Below are 12,903 nucleotides of genomic sequence, written 5' to 3' on the forward strand. Positions count from 1 at the left end.
GGAGAGACACATTCCTATGAGTCTCAAGAGACCTGGAGACCTGTGACCATCTCAGCAGAATCCAAGTAGCCAAATGCTTCCCCAGGCTGGAGCTCCACACATAGCAGGTTTTAGTTCTGCTTTCCGCACACAACAGAAAGCATTTGGAAGAGAGGATGCTCTTCGAATAATCATTAAAGGATGTGTCTTCTCCTGTGGATCCATTCTTCTGTCTCCAAACAGAGAGAGAGAGAGAGAGACCTTCCTCATCTTAGGAAATCATTCACACAATGTTCATCTCTACGAACTTCTAATTCCACTTTCTCATCCTACTTTCTCAATAAACACATAGTCCTTTCGTTTCCTCTGTTCCCACTCTCCTTTTAACCCTTTCAGTATAACTTCAATTACCAGCAATCCAGTGTGCCTACACTCCAAGACGTTGTCCATGGCCCCATTAATATAATAGCCTGTTGATCTTTATCCCACTCAGCCGAATTCTGTACTTTTTAGTAACTTAGAAAACTCTTCCTTCCACCAGCATGCAACTTGTAGTACACCCAATCAGAAGTAAGCTTTGTTAAGGTGGAGTTCTCTAAGGGGACCTCATTTTTCTTCCCAGTTAAGGGATAAGAATATGTAAGACCAGGGGGAGTGCTTCATTTGATGTAACTACACTTGCCAAAATTGAGAAAAATTCTTTGCCTTAGAGCAGCAGTTCTCAACCTGTGGGTCGCGACCCCGGTGGGGGTCGAACGACCAAAACACAGGGGTCGCCTAAAGCCATCGGAAAATACATATTTATTATACAATACATTTTTAAATAAAATATGTATTTTCCAATGGCTTTAGGCAACCCGTGTTTTGGTTGTTCAACCCCCGCCGGGGTCACGACCCACAGGTTGAGAACCGCTGCCTTAGAGCTTTATGAAAACAAAATTATTCGTTGAAAATGAGCATATTCCTATCATTGGAGGGGAGGGGGCAGTAACTGACTTGAAGTAAGCCAAAAATGAATCTTTTTAAATGCACATTGAAAGTTAAAAAGATCACAGTTGATAATGCAGAAAGTAAAATCAGTGATACATCAGAAAAATGGAGGAGATAAAGTTGGAGAGTAAGATGATAGTAACATAGATTGGAAAATAGAAAACTATGGATGGCAGGCATTCCCAAAGGAACGAGAACAAAAATTTCAATAACTTAGAGGAAAACTTGAAAGTTTTCAGAAAGATCAGGCTTTAACTTTAGGCTTAGCATACATGGTAGGCACAAGATGGCCCTGTAAATATGTCCACATTCTAATCCTGGAACTTGTAAGAACATTACCTGGCATGGCAGAAGGGACTTTGTAGATCTGATTAAGGATCTTGAGATGTGGAGATTCTCTTAGATTATCTGGGTAAACTCAATGTAACCACAAGGGTACCAATGAGTGAAAGAGGGAGGCAGGAGCAGAGATTTAAAGGTGCAACACTTCACTTACATGGAAATGAAAAAGTGCCAGAGAATTCCCAAAGCAACAACAGAATCTTGTTTTAAAAAAAGAAGTGCGAAAAGAAGGAATAAAATTAAAGTATATACATGTGTGAATGAACGGAATTCTTAACATCAAAAGAAACTGTTGGAAGAGGATTTTTTTTAATGTCATTAAAAATTCTTTAAGCAAACTTTTTATGAAGTTTTCTTTTTTTAAAGATTTTATTGATTTTTTTATTTTTTATTTATTCATTTTTTAGAGAGGAGAGGGAGAGACAGAGAGAGAAAGAGAGAGAGAGAGAGAGAAGAGACAGAGAGAGAGAAGGGGGGAGGAGCTGGAAGCATCAACTCCTATATGTGCCATGACCAGGCAAACCCAGGGTTTCGAACTGGCGACCTCAGCATTTCCAGGTCGACGCTTTATCCACTGCGCCACCACAGGTCAGGCCTTTTATGAAGTTTTTAAGTTAAAAATAGATGACTTCACATATATGGTCAAATAATATTTGGCAAGGATGGCAAGACCAATGGGAAAAAGACAAGTCTTTTCAACACATGTTGCTGAGAAAACTGAACATCTATATACTAGAGGATGAAGCGGGACCCTTATATAGAAATATTAACTCAAAATGGATCAAAGACCTAAATGTAAAACCTAAAGTTACAAGACTCCCGGAAGAAAACACAGGATAAAGCTTCAGGACACTAGATTTGGTATTGAATTTTGGATATGACACCAAAGATACCAGTAATGAAAAAATAGACAAATTGGACTTGATGACACTTTTTAAAATTTGTGTATCAAATGATACCATCAACAGAGTAAAAAAGCTTACCCATGATGGAAGCAAAGATTTACAACTCATTTATCTGATAAGTGATTAATGTCCAAAATATATGGAGAACTCCTAAAATTCAACAATAACAAAACATTCAAAAATGGGCAAACGACTTGAATAGACATTGCTCCAAAGAAGATTTACAAATGGCCAATAAGCACCTAAAGAAATGCTCAACATCACAAATCAATATAGAAATGCAAAACAAAACTACAGTGAGAGGCCACCTCGCACATATTAGGTTGGCTACTTAAAAATAGTGTTGCAAAGGATGTGGAGAAATTGAAACCCTTGTGCACTGTTGGCAGGAAAGTAGAGTGGCACAGCCACTGTGAAAAATAGTAATGCTGGTTCCTCTAAAAAGTAAAAATAAAATTTCCATATAATCCAGCAATTCTACTTCTGGATAAAAACCCAAAATGATTTAAACCAAGATCTTAAAGAGCATCCATATTCACAGCAGCATTATTCACAGTAGCTAAAAAGTGAAAGAATCCAAGTGTCCATCTAAGTAAGGATAAACAGAGAAGCAAAATGTGGTGTATCTATACAGTGGAATATTGTTCAGCTTCAAAAGATAGGAAATTCTCATATATAGCACATGAATGAAATTTGAAGACATTATGCTAGGTGAAATAAGCCAGTAACAAAAAGACAAATACTGTATAATTTCACTTATATGAGATAGCGAAAGTAGTCAAATTTGTAGAGACAAAGTATAAGAATGATGGTTGGCAGGGCTGGGGAAAGAGGGAAGTGGGGAGTAGTTGTTTAATGGGTATAGAGATTCAGATTTTCAGAATGAAAAGAGTTCTGGAGATTAATTGCACAACAATTTGAAGTACTTTACTAAACTGTACACATAAAAATAGTTAAGGGTAATACATCTTAGGTTAGGTTTATTTTACCACAATTTAATTTTTTTTAAGGCTAACTAGGAAGAAAATACAACAGCAATACAATCATGTGCACTAATCCTGCAACTATATAAGCAAAAACTTAAAATTTTAAATATAAATTGAGCAAAATTTAGTGAAATAGGGAATAGTTTAACAATTTTTTCAAAATTGAATTTTAAATGACATGTGGCTTGCATTATATTTCTATTGGTCCTTTCTGAGACAGGACCACTATAAGCGATCATGTCAACAAATACAGTTTGCTAGTTCCTTTATCCTTCCACTGAACACCCACTTCAAGCAAAAAACCCTTGATGGATCTGATCACAACTCAATTTCTCTGCTCCTACACAGCTGAAGAAAATTGCACAACCTTGAAGACAGCACCTTTAAAAAGGCGAAAGATATATACGATATGAAGAGAAACAAGAGTATATGAAGACAGCACCTTTAGAAAAGGACCATCTTGGGTGAATCACACCATTGCTTGTACATCCTATTACAGAACTTCACCCCTGCCTCTCATTCCTCTTAATGACCATTGCAAACCTTAACTACACCACTGGAGGCACTCGAACAGTTGATCTCACCAGGTGGAAAATGAGAGGTAGAAATCTATCTACAGAAAGACTGAGAGACACATAAGCGCTTGGAATTAGTTTTAAAAATCAAATGTGTTCAACTTGGCACACCAATTGGATAGAAGCACTAATACAGACCTGAGATAGCGGCTTCCTGTTGGCACAGTTGATGCCCCCGATGAAGACCATGTTGGGCATGATCGGCCTGGGGTAGTCAAACACAAAGTCACTTCTGAACAGCCACACGGATGCGTAGCCGAGAACATCCACCAACGACACCTCTCTCTGAAGAAGCTCGGAGGCCAGCCTTGCATACGGAGGCCAACACATGTGGCATATGTATTGCAGGGCCAGAGGGTAGAGCACATTCTTGACCCTTTGCAGGAATGTCATGTGGTCTGAATTCTCTGTTAAAAGCCTAGGTATATATGAGGAAGGATTTGGGCACTGGGTGCCCTCAAAATCTAAGTTACATGGAATATTACGCAAGAAAAACACAGCAGGAAGCGACAGGTACTGAGCCAGCATTGCCCCGCAGGGGTAGACGGGATCTGTTAACACCACATCGAAGGCACTGGCGTTCAGATGCCTCAACAGGTCCTTGTTGTGCACCAGCTCCTCACAAGACTTCTGAAAGACTGCAGACGTATTTTTCAAAATTGGCATCATTTTAAAAAATTTTTTCAGAAAATGTTCACTTTCAAAAATCACATTAATCTGGCCCCCTAGGAGATACTGAAATTCATCCTGGGCAAAGGGAATGTCATAGGTTTTCAGGGTGAAAAAGTCCTCCTTCTTGACATGCATAGTCACCTGTGGTGAAAGGACCACTGCTTGGTGGCCTCTGGAGTGGAGCTCCCGCACGACCTCCCGCATGCTGAGCCAGTGGCTGCCCTCCATGGGCACCACCAGCACCTTCCCGCCCTCCGCCCGGGGCCCGACACACAGGAAGAGCAGTAGCCCCGTGAGCACCAGCAGGGGCAGCTGGGGTCCTGCAGCCATCTCGGTAGGCGCGAAAGCAGCTCACGTTCCCCGTGTCTCCTACGCCTGTTTTCTTTGTCTTATCGTATCATCAAGCCAATTAACAGGATTGGCACGTCATTGGAGGGCAAGGTGCCCTACTTAGGTTAATCATTATAGAATGCCCTTCCTTCACCTGTTCCCCTTTCGCCACTGGCCTTTCACCCTCTGCTCTTCCTGGGGTGAGAGCGAGCCCCCTGATTTTGAAGAAATTCAACTGAGTCTGCTGCTCTCTCCAGGGGACTTCCTAGTTCACTCTCTTGTTTTTCGTTCCATTCCCCAAACAAGGTTGTGGATGCCCATGTCCTCTCTTCGCCAGCCCCTGTTCACCGTGTCTTCGGGGCTGGGACTGAGGTCTGAGGAGTCACCAGTGCCTAGTCCTCACCTCCATTCAAAGCTCTCTGCTGGATGTGACCATATTTGATAACTCTTTCCTCCTATTGGCGGGTAAAATAGAGCACACCCAGAAAATAGACACAACATTGCTGAGACAGCTTTCTCTAACGGGACGGGGACCCTTGCTCTCTGGTTTCATTCCTCTTCCACACAGGACAGCTCTTGCAATACTCAGGGAAGCATCTACTTGAAGCAGCTGTCCAGTGTGGAAATACCTGGAGAAACCCTGAACTGGAGACTTGGAAACAGCACACGGGTTTGTTGAGAAGTCTACACCAACCTCGTGCAACAAGAGTTGCTATTGTCTGAAGCATAAATGGGCAGTGACGCAATGGGGCCACAGAGTACCCTCCCCCCAGGGCCTGCTCACCACAGGACAGGAGGGAGCTGTCACCTGGCTCAGACCAAGCTCTGCCTGCGTTCCTTTTCTCCTGGACACAAAGGCTCCCATCTCCTGCTGCTTTGTTTAGGGCAGGGGCGTACCTTAACCTGGCTTTTAATACATTCTGCAGGTCGTGTTTGGGCTTTTCTGCAAGGTCGTTTATACTCCTAAGTCCTCATAAGGACAGATTCCTCCAGAACAGGATGGGCTAGATAATTGGTGGGTTCCTTCTGAAGGAAGAGCCCTGTGCAACCAACCCCACTCCAGAAAGTGACTCCCATTATGTGCTTGGCTGCCGCCGCCTCGTCCTGTTCGCCCCGGGGCAGGAGAGGGGACGGTGATGTGGGTGGGCTCCTTGAGCTGAGCTGTCCAACTCATCTCTCTCACTGAGTGTGCTCTTCCGCATCCGAGGTCACCGGGATGCGAGGCTGAGACTTCCCTTTGGGAGGAAATGACCCCTGTGAGAGATCCCACCACCAGACAAATGCGTGCATGCCAAGGCACTTCCCATGTAACACCAGCCACCCTGGGTAGGCAGCGTCTGGTTTTACTCTTCCTGGTAGGTTTTGAGCCTAATGTCCCGGTTCTCTTCCTGCCTCTCCCAGCAGCAACTTCTCTGTTCCCTTTTTCAGATCCCCTTCCTGTCAGACACATACTGTGTGTTTCCCCCCAAGGCTCCGTTTCTGTTCTCTACTCCCAGGTTAAATCCTAGCTATCATTTCTGTCCTCCAATCACTTCTACAAAAAGCCAGGCAACGTTACTTGTGTGTGTAGGCTCGGGGCTGCTCGAGTCTTACATTAAAGGCGGGAGGGCGAGTATTCAGAGCCGATAACTGGGAAGGTTCTACCTCAGGTTTGTGATCGGTGCTGCTGCCACTGCTGTGATCATCATTTAGCAAGAGAAGCTGCCATCAAGGGTTCTTGCCAATATCAGTGGCAGACGCTGCAAGTCACCAGGGTTGGGTCACCTTCATGCTGGTAAGAACTCAGTAGTCCCTGTTCCCTGTACAGTGTAACCACACTGGACACCTGCCGGAGGGCCATCTTTCCAGCTTTCGTCACGGTGATCATCTGCCTTGTGGTTACAGTCTAGCCAGATGAGAGGGGATAAGCCCAACAGGAAGACGGCCGTAACCTAGGGGATGGGGGTGGTGATGGTGTTTGCTCCGCTCCGGTTGGATAGAATCAATGAAGAGGCATGCAGCGCCCTGGGAGGGACGACTTCACATTGTAACCATCTTGGTTTTGTCCCAGATTCATGCAAGGCCAAACAACATCTCACTGGGATTTTAACACGGCAGAAAATAAATTTAACTCACCTGGAAGCAATCTGGTCTTCTGGTGCTACAGGAGTAGCTCCTATCAGACCAGTGCTCTCACAGGTAATGGCTATAAATTTTTACCAAAAAAAAAAAGTTTGAGATGTCTGAAAGCACTACAGAGAAAGCAAAAACAGACAGAAACTGTAGGGGAAGAGGGGACAGCGATGACAGGGGAGTCGGAGGGTGGCCAGAGGCCCGGGTCGAGGTTCCCTGCTCCTCTTAGCACCCAGCTCGCGGATGTCCACCCACACCCACTGTACTAGCTCCTCCCTGTTAACAGTGAGTTTACCTACAACTCATTTGTCTCCGTGTGGCCAGAGGGTGGCCATCACCTCAGTGAGCCCTTCACCCCAGGGAGCCAGCACCACCCTGGGCCAGTAGGGCTGAGAAGCCCACAGGTACCCTTCATGGCAGGGTATGTTTCCTCAGCAACCTTGTTCACTGCACCAAACTGTCAGAACTGGGTACCCATCCCAGGAGAGAGCTCCAACTTCACGGAGGACAGTGAAGACCACTGCCGTGCCAGCCACCAGGGACAGACAGCCCAACACCTCTGCCCATTGCATCTTATTGTACTCCAAGAAGAGTACAATGTAGCCACACACTGGATGCAACACGCTTTACTGGCATGGGGAAGAGACAGAGTCAGATCCGCTCCCACACTGATCCTCCCCAGCCCGCAGGTGACTACAACAGGGGATGCAGAGCAGTTCACCCACATGCACCCCTACTGCGCTGCAGCAGAGCCACCCTGTTCCCTCCCCTCGGAGGACAGATAGAGCAGTAGAACTGGCCGGGTGCCGTGGGACCCACACGCTGCAAACGGAGACAGAGGAGCCTTCTTTGAGCCTGAAACCCGAAAGACGTCCCCACACAAGGTGATAAGATGGCACAGGCTCATGGTGGGAAAGACTTCCCAGCCCAAGGCTCTTTGGGTGAGGCTAAGCCACGGTTGGAGCCACACCCCGCCCTTAAAACTCAGTCTCAAGGGCTCTGATGTCCTCCCCGTACTTTGCACAGAGGCATGGCGCTGGCAGGAAGCGCTCTGAGCAGTGGGAGAGCTGAATGGCTCAGCAAACTCCCAGAGCATGCGAGCAGGAAGCAGGCGGCTGCCGGCAAATGCGGCACTCACTTACTTCCCCGGGGTTGCTGAGAGGTGCCCGTCCTGGGGGGCTTAGGAAAAGGAAGATGTACTGTGTTGTCTCACGGTCTAGAGGGCAGAGCCCAAATCAGGGTGTCAGCAGGGACAAGGTCCCTGTGAAGGCTCTAGGGGGGGACATTTCTTTGCCTCTCCCAGCTCCTGGTGTTTGCCTGGAATCCTTGGTCTTCCTGGGCTTATAGATGCATCTCTCCAGTCACACATCCTTCTTCTCCTTGGGTCTTCTCATTGTCTTCCTCTGTATATGTCTGTCTCTGTATCCAGATTCCTCCTTTGTATAAGGATGCCATTCGTATTGGATCAAGGTCCTCCCTAATGGCCTCGTGTTAATTAACTTGGTGACTCCGCAAAGATTGTTTCCAAAGAAGGTCACGTTCTGAGGTGCTAGGGCTTAGGACTTCAACATGTCTTTTTGGAGGGGGTCTCAATGCCACCAGCCTTGTGCGTCAAGCAGGGGAGCCTGAGCTTTCTCCTAGAGCCTGGGGCAGCCACTGAGGTTGGTGTGGTCGTTGGCATTATGTCCCTGAAATGTCCCTCTTGCGAAGAAGTAGGGAATGATTTAGAGGGGGTCAGCCTGGACCCAGGGAGTCCTATTGCGAGCCTGTTGGTGAGAGTTGAGGGCCTGAATCAAAGCTACAGAGGCACTGGGGACAGTGCAGATAACTCCAATGTTTGTCAACTGATAAGTAGATACACGTGTGGTATATCCGCGGAACAAATCACTCAGTAATAAAAAGTAATGCTACAATGTGGATGAACCTTGAAAAACATTATGCTGAGTGAAAAAAAGTCAGTCATATTATTATATGATTCAATCTGTATGAAATGATCAGAATAGGCAAATCCAGAGAGAAAGACAGTGGATTAGTGGTTGCCAGAGGTTGGGGAGAAGAGGGAATGAGGAGTTAACTGCTTTTTGGTACAGGGGGATTTTTTTTGAGTGATTAAAAATGTTCTAAAAATGATTGTGGTGACGCTGTACAACTCTGTGATTATACTGAAAACCACTGAATTGTAAACTTTAAATGAACTGTATGGTATATGAATTATATCTCAATATAAAATAGCTCACTTAATTTCATTCTCCTCGAATTGTCTAGATTACAAGTCAACTAAGTGTCTGGTTTTTCAGTTACTTATGTTGAATACTTATTTTTTTTAACCTTTATCCATTCTACTATTTAGCCACTCTATGGATAACTGCTTAGTAACAGAAACAGTGCTCTCAAAATGTTCCACACATTTGTTAATCTCCGAAATAAACAGTCATGAAAGATAAACACAGGATTTGGAAAGAAAAGCCAACCAAGGATTATAAGAACTGTAGACATTGGCCCAAGTCCTCTCTTTTGAAAAGTGCCTATTAAGAATGACTTGGCATTTTGGGGTTTGGTTCCTCTGACTTGTTTGAGAGCTCAATCCTCAGCTCAATCAATAAATGCTGAGATTGCAGGCTGAGTGGGTGCTGCTGGCAGGGGCCCTTATGGAGGGGGGCGGACAAGGTGAGCTCATGGGTAGGCAAAGGAGGCTTGGTGCCCCTCACCGCCCAGCTCCAGGCCCTGCTGGGTAGAGGTCGCTGAGAGTCACTTGGAATTTATTCAGCTCAGCATTTCTCAATTTCAGCACTATTGACATTTTGGCCCAAATAACTTTCTGTCAGGAGCGAGTGAATGGGTATTTCTTGTCCTTTGTAAGAATTTTAACAACATCCTTGGACTTTGGCTAGTAGAGGACAGTGCTGCCACCTCTCCCCATTGTGACACCAAATATGTCTCCAGACATTATCCCCTGAGGGACAAAATCACCCTCTTTTGAGAACTACTATCTAGATGATTCCAGAACACAAGAGGAGAAATCTTGGGAACAGAGAGCTAGTCCTGAGGAATCGGGATCTGTTACACTCAGGAAGTGCTCCCCAGAGACTGTGCAGGTGCAGGGAAACTACACTGTTTTTGTCACCTCACAGAGAGTTTCAGCTTGTGTTGAGTGAAGGTGCAGAGCTAAGGGGAGTAGGGGCCCGAAAGCCCACAAAGCTCTCTCTCCTTCTCCTTCTCTCTCTCTCTCCCTCTCTCTCTCTCTCTCTCTCTCATGCACTTTTATGTGCTGCCCATGGGACCCTCAAACAACCCGGACAGGGCTGAGCAAGCCTTTGGCCTCATTTTCAGACGAGGAAGCAGAAGTCCAGCACAGAGCAGGCTGGGCAGAGGGGATGTGCAGGTCCGGGAGCCTGAGCTCTGGCCAGGACTCACCTCCAAGGTCCGTGTTGCTCAGATGGGGGGAGTAGAACCGGGGTTTTTTGGACACTTTGAGCCGTTCGCTTGCATGGCAAGCGGAAGACACCAGGATTTATCTGAATTCCTTTGTTCTAAGAGTAGCACTCCAATGGCCCTTCTAATAATGAGATGTAAAGCTAAGAGCTCTTCTCAGATGAAGATGTTTGAAACCCGAGCCTCCCAATAGAAAAAGAAGTCAGCCAAGGGACAACAGACGGGGTCTCGGGTCTCCACTGACTAAGAAGGACAAGGGAGAGAGTGTACTAGCAGCCAGCCTGATCCAGAGCCCCGGGGGGGGGGGGGGCAGAGGGAAAGAAAGGTACCTGCGAGAACGTGGCACGGACACGACTGCTTTGGGGCCAGGTGACAGTGTGCACGGGGCTGGGGAGGAAGCCCTGGGCAGGGCCGCCTGGCCTCTGAGGGCCTCCCAGTGGGAACCCCCAGCCAGGCCGCTGAGGGGTTTCTCCGCGGCATCTTGGGCAGAGACATCAGAGAAGCCTCTGAGGCGGCCGGGGTCCTCCTGGGGTGGAGGAGGCTGGAGGGGCTGTGGTTAGAGTCACACTAACGTGGGCATACGTGGGAAGGATCTGGTGCCCGCCCTCATGGGCAGGGCCGGGGGCGCGCGGGCTACCCTGGGAATGGGCACACTCTCCTGGGCTGTGACTCAGGGTGTGACCCACGGAACGCTGGCCAAAGCCTCTGGTTTCCCAAAGGCTGTGCGCATATTTAAAAAATATATCAGTATATGTTTGAAGGCAGGCCAATAGTTACCCAAAACAACATGCCTGCCGAATTACTATGCAGAAATCTTCATTGTTTATTCATTTGAAAGTGTCCGATTATTTCTGGAGCTAAATAGGTTTCCACACTTCTAATGCCCACTTGTCTTCTTTACGTTGTGTCTATTGTCTGATCATGATATTTGCCCACTGAGGAGTGATCGGGGAGATTTTCAGCAATAAATCGGGCCTTTATTTTTTCTGACCCATAACGTGTCTTTTTTTTAAAAAAAAAACAATTTATTGAGACGAAGCCCTGTGACAAAACAAACCATTTTCAAGTGAACGATTCCGTGGCATTCAGTACCTCCACGAGGCTGTGCCCCTACCACCTCTGGATGACCCCAAAACGTCCTCATTACCTCAAAGCGCACATTTTGTTTCATGCTGTTGAAACGGTTTGATCATTTGACCAAAGGAACTTGATTTGAATCGCTGTAATTTAGCCTCTCATAATGATAAACACAAGTTGCTAAGTGCACATTGTTCTCTGCGGCGAGACGCAGGGACGATGCCTGGGATGTGGATGGACAGACGGACATCAAGCGCATGTCAAGTTTCACAGGGCTCAGAAAGCATGGTCGCTACCATCTGGTTTTTGGATATGACCAAATACAGTTTGTTTGTTTGTTTGTTGTATTTTTCTGAAGCTGGAAATGGGGAGAGACAGTCAAACAGACTCCCGCATGCGCCCGACTGGGATCCACCCGGCACGCCCACCAGGGGCAACGCTCTGCCCACCAGGGGGCGATGCTCTGCCCCTCCGGGGCGTCGCTCTGCCGCGACCAGAGCCACTCTAGCGCCTGGGGCAGAGGCCAAGGAGCCATCCCCAGCGCCCAGGCCATCTTTGCTCCAATGGAGCCTTGGCTGTGGGAGGGGAAGAGAGAGACAGAGAGGAAGGAGGGGGTGGGGGATGGAGAAGCAATGTGCCCTGGCCGGGAATCGAACCCGGGTCCCCCGCACGCCAGGCCGACGCTCTACCGCTGAGCCAACCGGCCAGGGCAGTTTGTGTGTTTTTTAAATACATGGTTAGTACCAAGGCACCAAAACCGATATTTTCCCTTCTCATGCCGAGTATTTCTTACTACACTTTTGTTTGTTAACGTCTTGATTAAATGCTGCCGACACAGGAGATTTCTGTTTCAGGCCCTATGCTCCCCAGAACTCATCCAGTTATGCTCACTACCCTTGGCCCTGCCGGCTCCTAGCTGCTGTTTGCTGTGTTAACACAGAAATCAGCAGATGGCAAGGAAGGCTGGTAAAAATCTTGGAACCTATGTGAGGCTTTCTTTCTGATTTAAAAACAAACAAACAAAAAACACATTGGAAAAGAGAATTCTGGTGTGACTGACAGGCAGAGTGACCTGGAGCCTTTTAGAGGTATACATAGTAAAACAATAACCCAAGAAAATCCACCCAAACTCACAAGTTTTCATTTTTCCAAAGTCGTGCTCAGCCCTCTTCCCCACGTGCCAGAGGGTGTCTACAAAGGCTTGCCTTAGGTCAGAGGTCAACACGCCTTCTCTGTCAAGGATTAGAGAGTAACAAAGTAGGCTTAGTGGACCACCTACATCTCCATGCCAGATTTCTTATTATTGTTTTCAACATCCCTTTAAAAATATAGAAACTATTCTTAGCTCTGGGCCATCTAGCAACAGGCTTCTGGGCTGATTTGGTTCATCGGCTATAGTTTGCTGACCCCTGGTTTCAGGCTGGGAAAAAACAACACCATGATACAGAGCTGGAAGAACAGGTGTTTACCCAGACTGTCCTCTTAATCTGTTTCTTCAACAGG

The 12,903-nt window shown here is 46.6% G+C and overlaps 1 protein-coding gene across 4 annotated transcripts in view; it reads right to left on the reverse strand.

Moving 5' to 3' along the window:
• LOC136306816 (UDP-glucuronosyltransferase 1A1-like) overlaps positions 1-12,903 on the reverse strand; it is a 47,539-nt gene that overhangs the window by 22,739 nt on the left and 11,897 nt on the right. Inside the window, exon 1 of one of the 4 annotated variants that reach the window (XM_066233409.1) lies at positions 3,916-4,820. The exons of the other annotated variants lie outside the window; for them this stretch is intronic. Within the exon in view, the coding sequence (XP_066089506.1) occupies positions 3,916-4,779 (864 nt within the window). The 5' untranslated portion in view covers positions 4,780-4,820. Of the gene's footprint in view, positions 1-3,915; positions 4,821-12,903 lie in introns of those variants that run through there. 4 annotated transcript variants of the gene reach the window in all.

The sequence above is a fragment of the Saccopteryx bilineata genome, chromosome 5, assembly GCF_036850765.1.
Source record: "Saccopteryx bilineata isolate mSacBil1 chromosome 5, mSacBil1_pri_phased_curated, whole genome shotgun sequence".
NCBI classification, from domain to species: Eukaryota; Metazoa; Chordata; class Mammalia; order Chiroptera; family Emballonuridae; genus Saccopteryx; species Saccopteryx bilineata.